This window comes from Hemicordylus capensis, chromosome 1, assembly GCF_027244095.1.
Source record: "Hemicordylus capensis ecotype Gifberg chromosome 1, rHemCap1.1.pri, whole genome shotgun sequence".
Classification (NCBI taxonomy): domain Eukaryota; kingdom Metazoa; phylum Chordata; class Lepidosauria; order Squamata; family Cordylidae; genus Hemicordylus; species Hemicordylus capensis.
This window is the reverse complement of record NC_069657.1, coordinates 202,306,609-202,324,590: the sequence shown is the minus strand read 5'-3', so window position 1 is coordinate 202,324,590 and position 17,982 is coordinate 202,306,609. Positions and strand designations below refer to the sequence as shown.

Genomic DNA, 17,982 nt, shown 5'->3' with positions numbered 1-17,982 from the left:
CAATATCTCTGTGCTTTAATTCTTATTGCAGAACCTGCTCAGATCATAGAAAAGGCTAAATCTGTTAAAGTGACAGAAAGAGATCCAGTGACTCTGGAATGTACTGTGGCTGGAACACCGGAGCTTCATGTAAAATGGTCCAAAGATGGCAAACAGCTCATGCCCAGTAGATATTACACCATGAGCTTCGATAATAATGTGGCCAGGTTCAGGATTGAATCAGTTATGAAGAATGACAGTGGCGCATACGTATTTAAGGTTGAAAATGAGTTTGGAAGCAGCACCTGTGAGGCTGTTTTGACAGTACTAGGTTTGTATTTTGTTTCACCAACAGCATCATGTTCTTTAGCAACATTGTAATTATCCTGTATTTTCATCAAGGAGGTTAAAGCAAAGAATCTGAAACTACTTGCCTCTCCCACCCCCCTTTCTTTTGGGCAGATCAATCAATCCCTCCTTCATTCATCAAAAAATTAACAAAAATGGATAAAATTCTGGGATCATCAATTCATATGGAGTGTAAAGTTTCTGGCTCTCTCCCAATTACTGCTAAATGGTATAAGGATGGAAGAGAGATACCTGACAGCGCAAAATACAGGAGCCTGTGCCATGAGAATACTGTGTCGCTAGAGGTTAATAACCTAGTGTTGGCAGATTCTTCAAACTATACTTGCAGTGTGACTAACGTTGCAGGAAGCGACTCGTGTAGTGCTGTCTTAACAGTGAAAGGTTTGGATTTCTTTCTGTCTTCTTTCTATATTCTTTATATAAGATAAAATCTTTTTCAACTTGACAATCACTGTTGTAATATCTTTCCATACAAGTGCCATTTAATCTTCTACAACTTTTATTTTCCTAATATCTTTTCTGCTTTCAAACTTCTCCTTATTATTGATTATGCTGTGTCAGGCTATATTTCTTGTACCAAAATTTAATTAACGTTTTTGTTTCTTAAAATGTTTAGAGCCACCAAGTTTCCTGGTAAAACCAGAAAGCCAACAAGCTGTACCTGATTCAACAGTGGAATTTAAGGCTGTTTTAAAGGGAACACCGCCTTTTAAAATAAAGTGGTTTAAAGAAGATTTAGAACTTGTGTCTGGACCTAACTGTTTATTTGGGATCGAAGGGTCAACTGGTTTCTTAAATCTTTATTCAGTGGATGTATCAAAAAGTGGGCACTATACTTGCCAAGTTTCCAATGATGTTGGCAGTGATTCTTGTACAACAACCTTGAGCATAACAGGTGTGATAGTTTGTTCTGTGTTGCTTTTCCCCTATTTGTCTTCTGCTTTCTTATTATAAATGTTTTTGGATTTCTTTTCTTTGTGCATTCCTACATTTAGAATTCTTGGTACAGGTTTATTACTTATTAGATTTCTCTTTGTCCATTTCTCTTCTTTCTTATTCTGCATACATTTAGACATTATCTGTTTTCTCCTTATTTATCTTGCTTTAACATTTTCCTCATTTCTTAGAACCTCCAAAGTTTGTTAAGAAGCTAGAACCATCCAAAGTTGTGAAACAGGGTGACTCCACACAACTTGATTGTAAAATCAGTGGCTCTCCAGAAATTAGAGTGGTATGGTACAGAAATGACACTGAACTCCATGCTGGTGAAAAATTCCAGATGTCATTCGTAGATTCTGTGGCCGTAATTGAAATGAGACACCTTGGCGCTGACGATAGTGGAGATTACATATGTGAAGCGCAGAATCCTGCCGGCAGGGCAAGCTGCAGTACAAAATTTCTTGTAAAAGGTTAGAAAACTTTCTTCTGCAGGCTTCCCTCTCTTTAGCCATGAAATAACTATTCCTGAAATAGCTGAGATTAGCTCATTCCTTCCTACATATTTAAATGATTTGTTAAATTGCCACATCTTTAGTTATTCAGTCAGGTCAGCATCTTAATTCTTATCCTGCGAGATCCATGCTTGCAAACAATTATTCCAACTTGTGGCCTTTGCTCTGTCTATTAAGAATCCATAATTTGTAATGCACGGAGTCGTTTTGTGGTGAGGTCACGATGGTGAAGAACAAAATTATGAAGCCTCAGGCTGAGATTAGTACAGCAGCAGCAGCAGACTTGTCTCTTAGAGGCTGGGCAGTCCGAAGGATTCCTGGCTGACACTAGCTGAGCTGCTTTGTTTCTAGGGGTCACTGTTTGCCTCTGGCTGAGCTTCTTCCACCCAGGAAGTATCTGTTTGCCATTGGCTGAGTTGCTCAGATCTGACAGAAGGTCAGGGCCGGCAACAGGGCCTGTGCATAGCAGGATCGGCTAGGTGTAGAATCCAGAGGAAAGTGTTGTGGTATGCAATGACAAGACAGTGGAGCCAAATCAGGAATATTGACAGTTTGGCGAGATCGTTATTATTTGCAGAGAGGCAGGTGCGGACTGCTTTTCAGTGCTCTTGCTGCTGGCGGTTTGTTAGCCCTGCCTTTACTCCAAGACTGGTAAATACAAGTAACTAAAGCCCCATTCAAAAGCTGGCCTGGATCAAGGAATGGATCGACCAAAAGCACCACACTAGGCAAGACCCAGGGAAAGTAAGAAGCCAAAAGAAGCAGGGAGTGGGGCTGGGGAACTATGAATGGAGAGGAGTAGGAGAAGGCCAGAGGATGAGGTCTGGCGAGGAAGGGAAAACAGAGAGCAATAATTAGAGGGGTGAATGGCCAAAAGCTAAAACAGTGAGGAAGGCTGATGTTTCTTTCTTTATATGAGATAAAAGCCAAATCTTTAGTGGCAGGTTTTTAGTATAGGGCTGAACCAACAGTTGAACATTTGTAATATAGAAAATTAGCTTTGAAGGTGGCTGCAGTGTTTTCTGACAGTTGCCCAGAAGCTCATCTTTTCTCCACTGGTTCACTGCTCTTCACAGCCCAGATCAGCTGTAAGTTTGGTATCTTTGTTGTGTGGAAATTGTCCCTCCTAGTAATAATGACATCATCATGAAGCCAATCAGAAGACAGCAAATGAAAGTAGTTCAAAGCAAGGGCAAGTTCACTGAGAAAGGGCTGTTTTAAACAAAAAGTGGCCCTGAAGCTGTAGCTGGTTAGGGCTGTGAAGAGACTCCCAATAGAGTTCTGCTACCACCTGAATGCCAAGTTTGAGCATGTGTGGGCTGCCTGAATAGGTCAGGATATCCTCACCTCCACACACAAAATTGCCCTCTCAAAAGATTGTTGAGAAAAAGAGAGCATTTTGTGGCAGGAGAAGAAAACATTCATGAAGTGCATCTCTCTGTTTTGACTTAGCATCTTAAGATGTCTATTTCAGTGCTGAAATATGCATTTTAAGAAAAAATGCTTCTGTTAAATGTGTGTCTTGACACTGAAACAGTTACATATCTGACATCCTCATGTTATATTACTTTAATCTAGCAATCTGCATTTTATCACAGCTATTGTTTTGTTACATATGCCCAAGTAACTTTAAAATGGCACCTGATTATTCTTTTTTTTTTTTTTTGGTCCTAGAACCTCCTGTATTTAGCAGGAAGCCATCTGCAGTAGATACACTCAAAGGTACTGAAGTTAGCCTTGAGTGTGAAATTTCTGGGACGCCACCATTTGATGTTACATGGTATAAGGATAAGAGACAAATCCGCAGCAGTAAAAAATACAAGGTCACATCCAAAAACTACCATGCAAGTGTTCATATTCTTAATGTTGAAGCTTCTGACATTGGTGAATACCAGTGCAAAGCTCAAAATGATGTTGGGAGTGATGCTTGCCTTTGTACTGTAAAACTGAAAGGTAAGCATTATTTGGTGTGTAAAATCTTGTTCTTCTTCATAAGATTTACAGAAAAATTCTTATTGGAAATCTTGATGACCATTGCTTCTATCCTCTTCAGAACCACCAAAATTTGTCACCAAGATAAACGGCCTTACTGTTGTGGTTGGTGAACCGGTAGAGTTACAAGCAACAGTGGAAGGCTCTCAGCCAATTTCTGTTCTTTGGCTCAAAGATAAGGAAGATGTCATCCGAGAAAGTGAAAACACAACAATAACCTTTGTGGAAAACATTGCCACTTTACAGCTTGCAAAAGCAGAACCAGCAAGTGCTGGAAAGTATATTTGTCAAATCAGTAATGATGCTGGAACCCGGGAGTGTATGGCCACTTTAACAGTTCTAGGTTGGTAATAACATACATTTGCCTTTTTAAAAAAAATTCAAAAGGTTGAGAAAGCTAGATAACATACAGAATCCTGAGGCAATTAGACCTCTGATTTTACAATGAAGTGATTTACTACCCCTCTGTAACCTGTTAAAGTAGGTTACAAAATTACTTTGGCACAATTCATACATCTTGGCCAATTCAGGAAAACCATTTGGTACATCTTAATAAGGGAGATAGAAAATTTACCTTACTGGAAAATGTAACTCATACTTAATCTATGGCATTCTTATCTGCAGAATAATACTCATTGAAATTCTGGTTATTGTACTGTAGCTGACCTATGGTTCCTAGCTGGAATGTGAACATTATCCATTTACAGATTGTATAGGCATTGTGACATTTCCCATCCTGAAGATCCTATGAGTATGTATCTATATTCCCCAAAAGGAGTGTAATTATAATTAACTTCATATTGCCTCCAATCTAAAACAGAAAAATGTAGCTTTAGAAGACTACTTCCTTAATTTCAGTTTAAAGCACGTGTCTTAATGAGTTGACGTTATCTATAAATAGGCTTGCTTGTATCTCTTTCCAGAGCCGGCCATCATTGTAGAGAAGGCAGAACCAATGAAAGTCACTGTAGGAGACATTTGTACCTTGGAGTGCAAAGTGGGTGGAACACCTGAACTTTCAATAGGCTGGTTTAAGGATGGAAAAGAACTGACAAGTAGCCACAAATACAAAATTACCTTCTTCAACAAAGTGTCCACGCTTAAAATTCTTGATTCAGAAAGTGAAGACAGTGGTTTGTACACTTTTGAAGTGCAGAACAATGTTGGCAAAAGCAGCTGCACAGCCTCAGTTGATGTTCTAGGTTAGTCATAGCATTTCTCTTCATAAACTTTCTGCTAGGAAATGGTTGAATACCAGTTGCAGGGGGGAGTAACAGCAGGAGAGAGGGCATACCCTCAGTTCCTGCCTGTGGGCTTCCAGCAGCATCTGGTGGGCCACTGTGTGACACAGGATGCTGGACTAGATGGGCCTTGGGCCTGATCCAGCAGGGCCATTCTTATGTTCTTATGTCCATATGGTTCTTCCCTTTGTAATGACCGTTTGAAGTCATTGTTTTGTTTTATTTACTTCCTCTTACACAGATCGAATTATTGCACCTTCTTTCTCAAGAAAACTTAAAGAAACTCATGGTGTCCTGGCTTCCTCTGTGGTTCTAGAGTGTAAAGTGGCTGGATCTCCACCAATTACAGTTGCTTGGTTTCAGAATGGACATAAAATCACTAGTGGGGAAAAACATCAAATCAGTTTTTCAGACAATGTCTGTGGCTTGCAGATCAGTTCACTAAACTCCTCAGATACTGGGACTTATACGTGTAAAGCTGCTAATGTAGCAGGGTCTGAGGAGACAAGGGCTCTTATGACTGTACAAGGTCAGTAACTGATGACTAACTAGCACTTTGCAGAGGTCTTCTATAATTTAATACTGCTCTTTTATTCTTGGGAAATTCTTCTCTTTTGATTATAAAATTTGGAGAAATACTAATTTTAGTGTCATGATTTCTTCACTAATTTAGCAGCTGATCTGTTGTTATTTTCTAAATGTTTGTTTAGAACCACCCTCTTTTGTGAAGGAACCTGAATCTGTGGACATTTTACCAGGCAGAAGTGTTACATTTTCAGCTGTTATTAGAGGAACACCACCATTTAAGGTGAACTGGTTTAGAGGGATCAATGAACTTGTACCAGGTGAAAAATGTAACATCTATTTGGAAGATTCAGTCACAGAGCTGGAGCTGTTTGATGTAGAGCCACTCCAGAGTGGAGAGTATACTTGTGTAGTAACTAATGAGGCTGGCAAAGCATCTTGTACAACACGTCTTACTGTAAAAGGTTTGTATGTACTGCCATTTCTTGTTTTAGAATACTTTAATGCTTGTGCAGTATTGATGCTCAGTGCTTGATTTCTTATTGCTCTGTAGAACCAGCAGTTTTTGTGAAGAAACTGAGTGACCATTGTGTGGAGCCAGGCAAGTCCATAATTCTAGAGAGCAGGTACACTGGTAGCCTCCCAATTTCAGTGACATGGAAGAAGGATGGTGTTACTTTAAGTCAGTCTGGAAAATGCAGCATCACCACTACAGAGAAGTCATGCATTCTGGAAATTCTTAATAGTACAAAGGATGACCAAGGAGAATACACTTGTATGGTGGAGAACGAGGCTGGAGAAGATATTTGTGAAGCACTTGTATCCACTTTAGGTCTGTCTTTGGTTGTATTTTAACTCTCTTTGACACTCCAATTTATAGCTCCAAGGCTCCGTGATTGTCTTGATACTGATGCTGATTCTTTGTGTCTTCAGAACCTCCTTCTTTCGTCACACACTTGGGACCTCTTGAGGTATCCGTTGGAGACTACACAACTTTGCAATGCCAAGTTTCTGGGACACCAGAAATTACAATATCTTGGTACAAAGGAGATACAAAATTAAGATCTACACCAGAGTATAAAATGTACTTCAAAGACAATGTTGCCACACTGATATTTAACAAAGTGGATATCGGTGATATTGGCGAATATATTTGCAAAGCAGAAAACACTGTAGGAACTGCCTCCTCAAAGGCTGTTTTGACAGTTCAAGGTGATTATTTTATTTTGGTTAAAAATAATCTATGCAGTTATTTCACTCTTTATAAAAAATGTTTAAACTGGTCCAGCTGCTACAGGAATCATATGATTATGGCATGCCTGTTTTCTTACAGAGCGAAAACGCCCACCTTCTTTTGCAAGGAAATTAAAGGACACAGAGCAAACAGTTGGCTTCCCAATCAAATTAGTTTGCCGCCTAAATGGGTCCGAACCTATTAGTGTTACGTGGTATAAGGATGGTGTACCATTAAGAGATGACTTTAATGTGCAAGCCTCTTACATAGATAATGTGGCAACTCTTCAGCTGCTGAAAACTGAAATGAGTCATACTGGGCAGTACTCTTGCACAGCTACCAATCCGGTTGGAACTGCTACTTCTAGCGCTAGACTTTCAGTCACAGGTTTGTTTTAATACCGATCCTTTGCTTCCATCTTTTGTTCTACTTATTTCTTTCTTAAGCAGTATTACAATATTGTAAGAAAGAATCAATATAGTAAAAAATCAATATTGTAAGAAAGAACGTCAATCAGAATTTTCCTCTTCCTCTCAATTCCCAGAACCCAAACAAGCTCCCTTGTTTGATATCACACCTGAGTCCATGGATGTTCCCGTTGGAGAAAGTGTTGACTTTGAATGTCATGTTACTGGAGCCCAACCAATACATATCACCTGGGCAAAAGATGGCCGGGAGATCCGAACAGGAGGAAACTATGCCATTACATTTGTAGCAAATACAGCCCATTTAAGGATTCTGAGAGTAGGCAAAGGAGATACTGGACAGTATACCTGCCAAGCTAGCAATGATGTTGGAAAAGACTTTTGTTCAGCCCAGCTTAATGTGAAAGGTACTGGTAGGCTTTCTTAAACCTTGCATCTCACACAGAAAAGGACGTTTCTTCGGGTTTCTTTTTCAAACAGTTCTTTGTTTCTAGATGTTTGAAGGTAAAATTGAACTGACCTCTTTCAAGACTACAAATTTCTCACAAAAATAATTCTGGATGTATCAAAGATATGAAATCTTTAGTGTTACTTCTTCTTGAAACATGAGTAGAGCAAAGGAAAATAATGATCCATGTGGAACTGTGATTTTATTTTTTGGACAAATTATACCAGTTAACTGTGCTTTACTTCCGTTCATATTAAGTGTAGCTTAATGGCATTCTATGTTTTTTGCTATTGTAGAGGTCAGATTATTGTTATTATTTAAAAGGTTTACATACTGTTTTTCAACCACACACACAAAAAGTTATCAAAGCAATTTGTATAAAGGTATGAGAAAATGATTCCCTGTCCCAAAAGGGCTCTCACTATCTTAAAAAGCAAAGCAAGCAAAGAAACCGAAATAGCCACTAGAGAGGCACTATGCTGGTCTGAATCGGGACAGTTGCTCTCCCCTTGCTAAATATAAGAGAACCACCACTTTAAGTTGTGTCTCTTTGCCCAGTTAGCAGGGCTGTATTGTTAGCAGATTGTATTTCACTGATGGATTTTTTGTTTATATTTTATATATTGTATATTTGACTACCCCTCACCAAAAATAGCTACATAAACAAATATAGATGTCCCAATCCATTAATAGTGGTAAATGATGAGTTCTACACATCCCTCTCATATAGGAGGCCTATATGAAAATGTAAATCTCATATAGAAGTCTTTCTGTCCCTTCATAGTTTCATCCACTGTGGAGAAACTCTTTGAATCTTTTTCTCTTCTCAAGCTTAACTTTGGATTTCTGCCACTGAACTTACAATGTATAGTTCATGATTTGCATGGTAAAATTCATAGGTTCTCAATAGCTCTTATCACAGCAGTGCAGCACTGAATATTCCTTTCCCTCTGGTTTCTTAGAACCTCCTAAATTTGTAAAGAAGCTAGAAGCATCAAGAATGGTGAAACAGGGTGATTCATGTCAACTTGAATGTAAGATCAGTGGTTCCCCAGAAATCAAAATTGTGTGGTACAAGAATGACCAAGAAATCCATGCTAGCAACAAGCATCACATGACATTCAGCGATTCCACAGCAGTGCTGATCATTGCTGATGCCAACCTGGAAGACAGTGGAGATTACATTTGTGAAGCCCTCAACTCTGCTGGTACTGCTAGCTGCAGTACAATAGTCACAGTAAAAGGTTAGAAGCCAATGCTTCCACTGCCTGCCTGCCTGCCTGCCTCCCCCAGCTTGCTTTATTTTCTTCTCTTCAAGGGCTAGAATATTAAACTCTAATGTTCGAAATGAATAGTCAAAAGTACTGATGAAGTGTTGAAATTTGTGTAATCAGGAGACCCTAGCTAAAGTGTTAGGGGAAATGGTGGAGTTGTTGATAAGTAGAGCCCAAATACTCTGTGTAAACATATGCCAAAGCAGTCTTGAAAACTGTAAGAGGAGAAAAGATGGAGCCCAGTGGTCTTCCTAGACTTATCTGTGATTGGCCTATCCCAGAAGTTACAGAACAGTATATTAGCCCAGGAAGCAATGAGTACAATTCATTTCCTGTAATTCAGTTTCTGGCAGTCTAGGACACCCTATACTCAGGATATACTTCTTGAGCATCTAACTAATTCTTAGGAAGTTGGATGGATCAAAGACAGATGGATGGATCAAAGTAGTGGGTGATAATGCAAGAGATGGAGTTACAGCAGTAGGAGGACCAAGTTTTTATTATCTGTGCTAGCTGCTTGTCCGTTACCTCCTAGCAACGCTCTATAGTTAGAGGAGACATTAGATGTAAACAGAAATTATAAAGGGGAAAGTATCACCAGGAGGTGTGTTTAAAAAAAAAAAATTTAGAACACTCATAAGGGTAGAAAGGAAGCCAGTAAGTATATATTTTTGGCTACAGAATATTCCGAGTATGGGCTAGGGAGTATCGCATCGAAGATAATACATCTGACTGGGGGTGTGGCAAAATCATGGCACGTATTAAATGTTATGCGTAGGCACACACCCATCCTTATTCATTGTATTTATTTGGTGCCACATGCAAAAAGAATTTGTGAGGGGATGGCAAACTTCACAAGCAGGACTTTACAGCTTTGGATATAGAAATGACCTCAAAATGAACTGCTGTGCACTCAGCACTTTTGAACGCTGGAGAGCCTTCTTAGGCACCTAACTAGGGGTTTACAAGCATACCTCCTGGCTTCTGTTTCTGAATGGCTTGCCCCCTGTTAGCAAGTGACCTATCCCTGGAGTCCAGTTACATGTTCTCATATTCTTTTTTTTATAGAACCTCCTGTTTTTAGCAAGAAACTTTCCCCTGTAGACACACTTAAGGGGTCTGATGTCATCCTTCAGTGTGAAATTGCAGGCACACCACCATTCGAAGTTGTCTGGTTCAAGGACAGGAAGCAAGTGAGAAGCAGTAAGAAGTTCAAAGTTACAACTAAGAACTTCAGTGCCAGCGTTCACATTCTTAACCTTGAAGCTGCAGACACCGGGGAATATCAATGCAAAGCTACAAATGAGGTGGGAAGTGACACTTGCTCATGTGCTGTGAAGTTCAAAGGTTAGTATTCCTACAAACAGTATTTCTGTGGCATCTTTTTCTTTCTTTTCTTTCATCTTTGCTTGGAAGTTGCTCTTTTTAAAAAACTATAAATAATTCTCTTCTCTACCAGAACCACCTCGGTTTGTTAAGAAACTGAGTGACACCTCCACGTACACTGGGGAACCCACTGCACTGAGGGCTGTAGTGGAAGGTTCTCAGCCGATTTCTGTTGTGTGGCTTAAAGACAAGGGGGAGATCATACGGGAAAGTGAAAATCTCCATATCTCCTTTTCGGATAACATTGCAACTCTTCAGATTGCATGTGCGGAAGCTGCCAATGGTGGGAAGTACATCTGCCAGATTAAAAACGATGCTGGAATGCGAGAATGTGCAGGATATTTACAAATTTTAGGTTGGTACTGACTTCCATATTCTTCTAAAGAACAGCAGTCTCGATTTGCCTTTACAGACTCAGCACTATAAAGTCTTGATTTTGCAACTCAGTTTTTGTGGATTGTCTCCCTCATTCCAGAACCGGCTGTGATTTTAGAGAAGCCCGAGCCAATGACGGTTACAGCTGGCAGTGTGTTTACTTTGGAGTGCACTGTGGGTGGGACACCCGAGCTGATTACCAAGTGGTTTAAGGACGGAAGAGAACTCGCCAACAGTCGCAAACATCAGATTAGCTTTTCCAACAAAGTGGCAGCGCTTAAGGTTCTTTCTGCGGACATGGAGGATAGGGGGCTCTACACGTTTGAAGTTCAAAACGAAGTGGGGAAAAGCAGCTGCACTCTCTCGGTGGATGTTTCAGGTTAGCTAGGGAACTTTCTTCTCAATTGCAATTTTCTTTCTCTTTTACCAGATCTGTCTTCTCTTAAAACCTGGCTTTTTGTTGCCTTTTCCCACAGACCAAATTGTCCCTCCTTCTTTCATAAGAAGATTAAAAGAAACGTTTGGTGTGCTGGGCTCTTCGGTTGTTCTGGAGTGCAAAATTGCTGGGTCACCACCTCTTTCAGTCACGTGGTTTTATGGAGGAAATGAGATTTTCAGTGGGGACAAATACGAAATTGCCTTTTCAGATTATGTCTGTGCTTTGAAGGTAAAGGCTCTGGACACATCTGATACAGGGCCCTACACCTGTGCTGCTTCAAATTTTGCTGGCTCTGATGAATGCAGTGCCTTTTTGACAGTGCAAGGTCAGTAAAGAATACTTGAGCCATCCTGCATGAATGTTTCTACTATATGTTTACCTTGTTGTCTTGGCTACTAATTGCATATGAATTTCAAGTACCTAGGACATTCATTAACATTTTGTCTAAACCTTGTGTACATAAATCTAGAACCTCCCTCTTTTGCAAAGACCCCTGATCCACTGGAGGTTTTGCCTGGAATGAGCGTCACGTTCAGGAGTCTGATCAGAGGAACTCCTCCATTCAGAGTTAACTGGTTTAAGGGAAGTAGAGAACTTGTACCAGGGAAAACATGCAACATCACCTTGGCGGATTCAGTGGCAGAGCTGGAGTTGTTTGAAGTAGGACCCCTCCAGTCTGGAGATTACACCTGCCTTGCCACGAATGATGCTGGCAGTGCTTCTTGTACTACACATCTCTTTGTGAAAGGTTTGTCCAGATGCTATCTTACATACTTATTATGGCATGTACGCATATAAGCATATATGTCTACACACACACACACACACACAGAGTATATTTTTTATTTGACCTGTTCTTTCATATGACTTTACCCCAGAGCCAGCAGTGTTTGTGAAGAAACTGAGTGATTTCAGTGTGGAGCACGGCAAGCCCATTGTTCTTGAAAGCACATTCAGTGGAACTCCTCCACTTACAGTCACATGGAAGAAGAATGGCTTAAATATTACGCAGTCTCCCAAATGTCATGTAACAACAACAGAAAAATCAGGCATATTGGAAATTCCTGATAGTACCAGAGAAGATGAAGGAGAATACATATGTGAAGTTGCAAATGATGCTGGGGAGGATACATGCCATGCCCTGGTATCAATCTTAGGTGCGTTGCCATCTTAAACAGGGTGCCTAATCTTGACATTATGCAATATATGTAGATTAACTGGGAGTATTGACTATTGTCATTTGTGCTTCAGAACCACCTTATTTTGTGAAACACTTGGAGCATGTGGAGGTCACAGTTGGAGAGCCTGCGTCTTTACAGTGCCAAGTGGCTGGAACACCAGAAATTAAAGTGTCATGGTACAAAGGAGATACAAAACTAAGATCTACTCAGGCTTATAAAATGCACTTCAAGAACAACGTAGCTTCACTGGCTTTCAGCCAAGTGGAGAACACTGACATCGGTGAATATGTCTGCAGGGCCGAAAACAGTGCTGGGTTTGCTTTGTCAACAGCAATGCTGACTGTCAAAGGTGATGCTTCCTTTTTAAATAAATGAGTCTTGTCACTTTATAGTTATAAGATGAACTACTTTGTATGTAATGCATTATGGGCATGATCCGCTTGCATCATAGGCGTAGTGCTCATGTGTGGATTATCCCAGTAGGGCTTAATAATGCCCTGGTTTCCTCCACAGCATGTATACAAGCAGCATGATGAACTATGAGGGGGACTGAGTGAGCATTTACCATATTCTCATCAAGTCCTCCCTCTCCATACCTTGCAAGCACCTCATTCTCTGAGCATGAGTAATTTGCATCAGAGAGGGAGGGCTGGATGGCGCTATTGAAAGCCTACACAGACCTCCTGTTCCCCCTTATGTTTCATTCATGCACATGTATAGGGAGGAAAAACAGAGTTCCATCCACAGTGTGAATGGATTGTGACCAAAGTGCTCTCTTGAGTCTTGTAGGATAAAATGCTATATGCTGCAATTTGTTTTTGCAGACCGCAAACTGCCTCCTTCATTTACAAGAAAGCTGAAAGATGTTCAAGAAACTCTTGGTTCTCCAGTAGCTTTTGATTGCCGTATTATTGGCTCTGAACCTCTTCAAGTATCCTGGTCTAAGGATGGGGTGTTGTTGAGGGATGATGATAACATTCAAGCAACTTTCTTAAACAGTGTAGCAACTCTTCAGATCTTGCAGACTGACATGGCTCACATCGGCCAGTACATTTGCTCAGCTCAAAATCCTCTTGGAACTGCTTCTTCTAGTGCTAAGCTCCAACTCACAGGTTTGTAAAAACTACTAAATCCAATTTGGTTGCACACTGCTCTTGTTTTTAAAGAAGTCATCACAAGAATGTGAATAGCAGATGAACTGGAGTAGATTTTCAAGGGAAGGCAGCAGCAAGAATTACATTGTCTGTTTTCACTTCTTCTTTTAGAGCATCTGAAACCTCCATTTTTTGATGTGAAGCCTTTGCCTGTTGATGTTGCTCTTGGGGAAAGTGGTTCTTTCAAGTGCCATGTCACAGGATCAATGCCAATGAAGGTCACCTGGGCAAAAGATAATAGGGAGATTCGCCCTGGTGGCAATTACAAGATCACACTGGTAGAAAACACAGCCACACTGACAGTTCTTAAAGTAGGCAAAGGAGATGCTGGACTTTACACCTGTTATGCGAGCAACAGTGCTGGGAAGGATTCTTGTGCTGCTCAGCTGGGTTTCAAAGGTAATTTATGAAAAGTGCTCCTCCCCTCCTTCTTCTTCTGCCCCCATTTTGTAAAACAAGGCAATTAAAGATGTGATTTGTGTATCTTCTGGCCTTTGAAATGGGCACAATTGAGAGGCATCCTTGATCTCAAGTAGTGGCTGATAAAAACTTTCTTGGGATTTTATCATGAAGTTATTTCAGTATGAAAGTTAATACTGTGCTGTGCTTCACATTTATTGCTTATAAGGCTGTTCAAATTTAGCAGCAAGTAGAGATGCATAAATAGGTTGAACACAGAATGTCCTTTTAATATGTGACGCTTGAGTGAGGTATCATATTTTTACTGCAAAATAATTGTGGGTAACTTAAGTGGGATTAAGCTATGGAAGAGGAACTGAATGTTTATTTGGGAGATGATGAGAAAATATAGCCTCTATTATAATAGACTTATAATTATAAATGAGGGATGTGCAGAATGTTTTGAGTTCAGAACAGCCTGCCTCAAAACGGGCTGTTTGGAGTATTCTGAGCTGGCATGGAATGCCCCTCAAATGAAGGGCTTGTTCCATTGGAACCACCAGCTAGGCCTGTTGTTCTGATAGGACATTCTGGACATTTGCATTTTGTTCAGTGGAACACAAATGCCCAGAACATTCCGTCAGAACAACTGGTTGAACTAGTTGTTCCAATGGAATGAGCCCTTCATTTGAAAGACACTCGATTTCAGTTTCGAACACTCCAAATGGCCCATTTCGAAGCAACCCATTCCGAGCTCAAATGTTCTGCACATCCCTATTATAAATATCTGTAATTTTAATATATGATGGAAATATGTTTGGGAGAAACATAGACAAAATAATATTTTAGAGGTATAACCAGCCTCTAAATTGTATATATTTGGAAGGAAACTGGGTGGACTTTGTAGCTGACATATGTTGGGTTGTCAAAGTATATCTGGAAAGGCCATTTTTGCTTTATCATTGTGTGACTGGCAGAAATTCAGTTATATTCCCAGCTTTGTTAATGCAATTATGGGGAAAACTTTAATGGAATCCTTTGGTTGCATGGATACAGCTTTAGTTAGACTGTTGACCATTCTCTTTCCCTTCCCAAGCTTAGAACTGTGTAGCAGTTGGAAAGGAAGAAAAGAGTAGCTGCTGTTAGTTCTGTTTTGTGAGGAAATGAGTGGTTGTCCATCCTGGCTGCTTTCCTATGTTCTAGGAAGTGGGGAGGGAACACTATATGGCAGGGGCATAACTATAATAGGGCAAGGGGAGACAGTTTTCTGGGGGCCCACTGCCTTGGGCAGCCACCCACAGGCAAGTCACATGACTGACTCCCCCAGCCACGCACCCGCCCAGGCTTCCTTCAGTTGTATTCATCCTCCAAAATTGATGTGAGTGTTAAGACCTGGAGCTACCAGAACAGCATGTCTTTCTCTAGTACCATTAAATGACTTGCATCGTCCACAATTTACAAAACTTTTTAAAAAATAATTTAGGATGATGTTCTATTGTGGCACATAGGAGATATATATATAAATTTTACTATGCTTTTTGTTAACACTATTCAGCCTCATTTAAGATTTCTTTACTTCATGAGCTGAGCTTCAGTGAGGCGGGGCCCATTTTAAAATCTTGTCTCTGTGCCCACTCCAACCTTGTTACGCCCCTGCTATATGGCTAGGAAGGTAGGCAGATGCTGCTGGGGCTGCAGATAATAGTGGACATCTTCCCCTAGCAGCTCCTTCTCTATCTTCTGGGGAATTGGGTGGAAGCAAAACTTGGGGCAGATGGAATGTGGAGAAAGGGAGGCTCAGACAAGTATATCAGTGGATAGATGGCCACCTCCTAATATCTTATTTGCAAGGCTATAGTGCTCATCATTGTGGAGCTGCAGGTGATTCAACTGTTAAATGTAACTGAGATCATCTACAAGGATATATAAGCGGGGGGCAGGGGGTGGGGGGGCTGTGCTTCCATGTCTACTTTTTTTGTCATACTTATATGAAATAGTTGACCAGTGTAGTATATCATGTGCATAGCTTTATATGAGTGCTCTTGAGGCAGATATGGTTTTAGTTGTACTTGACTTGTAAGGATTTGTTAGATGTCAGATTGTCTGTAATCTCTTTGCCAGTACACTTTGAAAGCTTGTATACAAAATGCTTCAAATTCTTCAGGCCTATAAATGAGCACATTATCCTATGAACACATGCCCTTTCTCTTTCTTCTTTCTTTCAATAGAGCCACCAAGGTTTATTAAGAAATTAGATTCCTCCAGAATTGTGAAAGAACATGATTCAACTAGATATGAATGCAAGATAGGTGGTTCTCCAGAAATTAACGTTCTATGGTATAAGGGTGATGCTCAGATCCATCCTAGTAACAAATACAGTATGTCCTTCATTGATTCTGTGGCAGTCATTGAAATGCAGAATCTGAGTGTTGAAGACAGTGGAGACTACACTTGTGAAGCCCAAAATTTAGCGGGTAGAGCCAACAGCAGTACCTCACTGAAAGTGAAAGGTCAGAACCTGCTTTTATTTTATTTATGTTGTGATTTGTTCTCTTTCACTAAACAGGCCACTATTATTTTCCATTAAAGGCCGACTATGAATGAAGCCATTTTGTTGGCATGGGAACTTATTCTCACATATTTATTTTTAAATTTTATTTTGTGTTGTGTTGTGTTATTTTATTTATATACCATAAATATGTCGTGTCTTTGCTCTCCCAATCCAGTTAAACATCATTTTATCTATTCATAATGGCATATTATCTTGCTGATGTTGTTTCTTTCAATTTAGCATGAATTCAAACCTCCTCTTTTATAGCTCCTCCTGTTTTCCGCAAGAAGCCCCGGCCAGTAGAAACTCTGAAAGGTTTTGATGTCCACCTTGAATGTGAGCTTCAAGGCACTCCTCCTTTCCAAACCTCATGGTATAAAGACAAAAGGGAAATTAGAAGTAGCAAGAAGTACAAGATTTTATCTGAGAACTACCTGGCTAGTATTCATATTCTCAATGTTGATGCCGCAGACATCGGTGAATATCACTGTAAGGCAGTCAATGATGTGGGAAGTGACACATGCACTTGTTCTGTGATGCTGAAAGGTTTGTAAAAGTCTTTCTGTGATAATCTTTCTTCAGTAGTACTGTCTTTTTCACATTTCCTCTCTTATCCATACTTCAAATATTTTTCCATCTTTCACATCAGTACCCCCAAGGTTTGTGAAGAAACTTAATGATATCACTGCTGTTGTTGGGGAGCCAGCTGAACTGCAAGCTACAGTAGAAGGTTCTGAGCCAATTTCTGTTTTGTGGATGAAAGACAAAGGGGAAATCATCAGAGAAAGTGAAAATCTCTGGATGTCATATTCAGACAAAGCTGCTATACTTCAGGTTGTAAATACAGAACCAGCCAATACTGGGAAATACATCTGCCAGATTAAAAATGATGCTGGAAGTCAGGAATGTTTTGCTACTTTATCAGTTCTAGGTTGGTATAGTTTTTTAAAAGTACATACTGCAAAGTGATATATTCATTTTTTTTGCAGTATGCCACTTCCAAATGTGATTGTGATTTGCATCTCATTCTAGAACCAGCAACTATTGTAGAGAAGCCAGGACCAATGAAAGTCACATCTGGAGATTCTTGTACCTTAGAGTGTACAGTAGCTGGGACACCAGACCTCACTGCAAAATGGTTCAAGGATGGAAATGAGCTCTCTACCAATCACAAATACAAAATCACTTTCTTCAACAAAGTGTCTGGTCTTAAGATTCTGAATGCAGAATTACAGGACAGTGGAGAATATACATTTGAGGTGAAAAACAAAGTTGGCCAAAGCAGTTGCAAAGCTTCAGTACAGGTTTCAGGTTAGTTGAATTGTAGTTATCAGTTCTACATTCCCTCTGTATCTTGTTATATAGGCCGCTTTTGCACATAAGGGGAAAACGTGGGTCCAGCACATCCACGGCTTGCCCCCATTCCCCCGCCACACTCCCAGACAATCCAATTTGGAGTCTGGGAGACTGGGGGTGGGGGTGGGGGGCTGGCTGTGTGGGCTTCCTCCATCTAATGATGGACAACCACAACAACTAACCGGATGTGATGAGAGGGGGGA

At 40.3% G+C, this 17,982-nt stretch overlaps 1 protein-coding gene across 50 annotated transcripts in view; it reads left to right on the top strand.

Moving 5' to 3' along the window:
* The window catches only part of TTN (titin), a 323,095-nt gene that overhangs the window by 103,070 nt on the left and 202,043 nt on the right, over positions 1–17,982 (top strand). For all 50 annotated transcript variants that reach the window (XM_053268886.1, XM_053268842.1, XM_053268718.1 and 47 more), the window contains 27 exons: positions 32–310; positions 442–729; positions 965–1,243; positions 1,476–1,757; positions 3,474–3,752; positions 3,853–4,134; positions 4,715–4,993; positions 5,274–5,561; positions 5,743–6,021; positions 6,111–6,389; positions 6,491–6,769; positions 6,891–7,178; positions 7,336–7,623; positions 8,627–8,908; positions 10,007–10,285; positions 10,398–10,679; positions 10,800–11,078; positions 11,176–11,463; positions 11,608–11,886; positions 12,017–12,295; positions 12,390–12,668; positions 13,144–13,431; positions 13,585–13,872; positions 16,101–16,382; positions 16,691–16,969; positions 17,073–17,354; positions 17,456–17,734. In XM_053268886.1, coding sequence (XP_053124861.1) covers positions 32–310; positions 442–729; positions 965–1,243; positions 1,476–1,757; positions 3,474–3,752; positions 3,853–4,134; positions 4,715–4,993; positions 5,274–5,561; positions 5,743–6,021; positions 6,111–6,389; positions 6,491–6,769; positions 6,891–7,178; positions 7,336–7,623; positions 8,627–8,908; positions 10,007–10,285; positions 10,398–10,679; positions 10,800–11,078; positions 11,176–11,463; positions 11,608–11,886; positions 12,017–12,295; positions 12,390–12,668; positions 13,144–13,431; positions 13,585–13,872; positions 16,101–16,382; positions 16,691–16,969; positions 17,073–17,354; positions 17,456–17,734 — 7,614 coding nt within the window. The remainder of the gene's footprint in view (positions 1–31; positions 311–441; positions 730–964; positions 1,244–1,475; positions 1,758–3,473; positions 3,753–3,852; positions 4,135–4,714; positions 4,994–5,273; positions 5,562–5,742; positions 6,022–6,110; positions 6,390–6,490; positions 6,770–6,890; positions 7,179–7,335; positions 7,624–8,626; positions 8,909–10,006; positions 10,286–10,397; positions 10,680–10,799; positions 11,079–11,175; positions 11,464–11,607; positions 11,887–12,016; positions 12,296–12,389; positions 12,669–13,143; positions 13,432–13,584; positions 13,873–16,100; positions 16,383–16,690; positions 16,970–17,072; positions 17,355–17,455; positions 17,735–17,982) is intronic.